The 2,147-nt window shown below is 30.9% G+C and overlaps 1 protein-coding gene across 1 annotated transcript; it reads left to right on the top strand.

The window, feature by feature from the left end:
- The first annotated feature begins 801 nt into the window (after nt 1-801).
- On the top strand, nt 802-1,604 carry LOC100789525 (auxin-responsive protein SAUR71). The gene has a single exon (XM_003523111.4). The coding sequence runs from the start codon at nt 1,038-1,040 to the stop codon at nt 1,542-1,544; it is 507 nt and encodes a 168-aa protein (XP_003523159.1). The 5' UTR covers nt 802-1,037; the 3' UTR covers nt 1,545-1,604.
- The last annotated feature ends 543 nt before the right edge of the window (nt 1,605-2,147 follow it).

Here is a 2,147-nt window from a genome sequence, read left to right as displayed (position 1 = left end):
ACAATACACAATTTGGAGTCTGCTCTCACTCTTTTCACTTTCTCAATTAAACATTTTTTGTATTCTTTTCTTCTTCTTCTCTCATTTGAATGTGCATTCCACACACTTCCTTCTTTTATATTTTAAAATTGAATTTTCAATATTTTTTAAAAATTATAACGCATACATTTAACCATATTTATGTATTATAAATTTAGTTATAATATAATTTATATATAAAATAATATTTATTTATTATGAATTTTAATTATATAAAAACTAAAATTGTAGTACTAGTTAAGTATATTTTTTAAAATGAAAAAGGGAGGAATAAACCTTATCAATAATGTAGTAGTCCTTTCTTTTGTTATTATCATTATTATATATATATATATATATATATATATATATATATATATATATATATATATATATAGAGAGAGAGAGAGAGAGAGAGAGAGAGAGAGAGAGAGAGAGAGACTTCGGATTACCATCATTTGCACTTGAAAAACAACGTACATGGGTTCCACAGAAAAGAAAACTTGAAAAACTGCAGTTTATAAAAGGAAAGGCTCCACATATTTCTTCAATTTTCATATTTTTTGCAATAAACTAATAGAATTTCTAATCTTTTATAGTTGGCATCTTGTGCAGCTGTTTGACCCAAATAAATTGACTTTGGCGTATAATTCCCTTTTCAAAATTTACGGCATTGACAAATTGAAGCGCCAAACACCAACGACCGTGTATATAATATGTACACACTACTCCTTAGTGGCCCGTGCCATCTTTTTCAATACTCTACCCATACATGACCAATGTCAAAGAAGAGATAAGAACACCATATAAATTCAATCGTTCTCTTCATAAACAACTCATTGGATGATATGCATGTCTAATATCCATCCCTTCTATATTTTCTTCAATATATATGATTTTTTTTTATCTATAAGAATCAAACACAGATACATGTATCAAACTGCTTAAACAATTGAATAATAACTATCTTAATTTCTAAGTTTTCACGTAGGGTTATTGCAGGATTTGGCAGAGTATTAATGGGCCTTGTAAAGGGAAAGTGGAAGCAAAACATGATTTCCAAGGCGTGGGAGGGTTGCCGATTAACTTCAAGAAGGCCACACTTGAAACTAAAATCATTGTCGGAGAATGATGATGATCATGAGAAGAAGGGTAGTCAAATAGCCCCTCATGGTTGTTTTTCAGTGCATGTTGGACCAGAGAGACAAAGGTTCGTTGTGAAGACCAAATACGTTAACCACCCACTGTTTCAGATGCTGCTAGAAGAGACAGAACAGGAATATGGGTTCGAGAGTGATGGTCCCATTTGGCTTCCCTGCAACGTCGATTTGTTCTACAAAGTGTTGGCTGAGATGGATGGCGAAGAGAATAATAATAACATCATTATCCACGGTTTTCGAAGAAGCTTTATTACCATGGCTAAGGTTTTTCCTTTTTTGGTTCTTCGCAGCCCTCCACGTCTTCTTAGTCACATGAACAAGGATCATGGTGCATACAGCGTTATGGATTCGGAATTGCTCAGATAAACCGATTCCATAAGTATCTTGTAAGTTCATAATTAATGTATATATATTTTTTCTTATCCATAAGAATTGAATATTTGGTGTATACTCAATCATCTAAGTTAAGCTACGCTCTGTTGTTGTAGAATATTTCTGGCTTGTAAAATCCAACGTGAAATATTCACATGCACCTAAAAGCAATAAATTTGTTAGCCTTTTTTAGTTTATGTTGAATTCGAAATCAATAAACAGAAAGGGAGAAAAAGAATAAAAGAAAAGAGTAGCAAGATACTCAGTTCCTAATTACATCGGCAGAAGATTAATTATTTGTTTACACACTTGTATATATAATATAATTGCATCGCTTATATAATTTCCTCGTGAATTTATTTGCAGAAGAAGACTACAAAACAATCATTTATATATACTCTAAAATTTTTTAGAGTAGAGGAATCTTTCCTTGATATAAAACAGAGAAAGATTTCAAATTTAAACAGCATTTACAACACAGAAAGAAAGAAAAAACTAACATTTATCATACATGTATAAAGGACATGAATAGGAAATCAAAGAATCATTTTCTTAATTTTGTAGGTAATACTGTATCTGTATGCATGGCTAATTAAT

Source organism: Glycine max, chromosome 4 (genome assembly GCF_000004515.6).
Source record: "Glycine max cultivar Williams 82 chromosome 4, Glycine_max_v4.0, whole genome shotgun sequence".
NCBI lineage: Eukaryota > Viridiplantae > Streptophyta > Magnoliopsida > Fabales > Fabaceae > Glycine > Glycine max.
The sequence above is the reverse complement of the archived record's forward strand: the minus strand, read 5'-3'. Positions and strand labels throughout refer to the sequence as shown.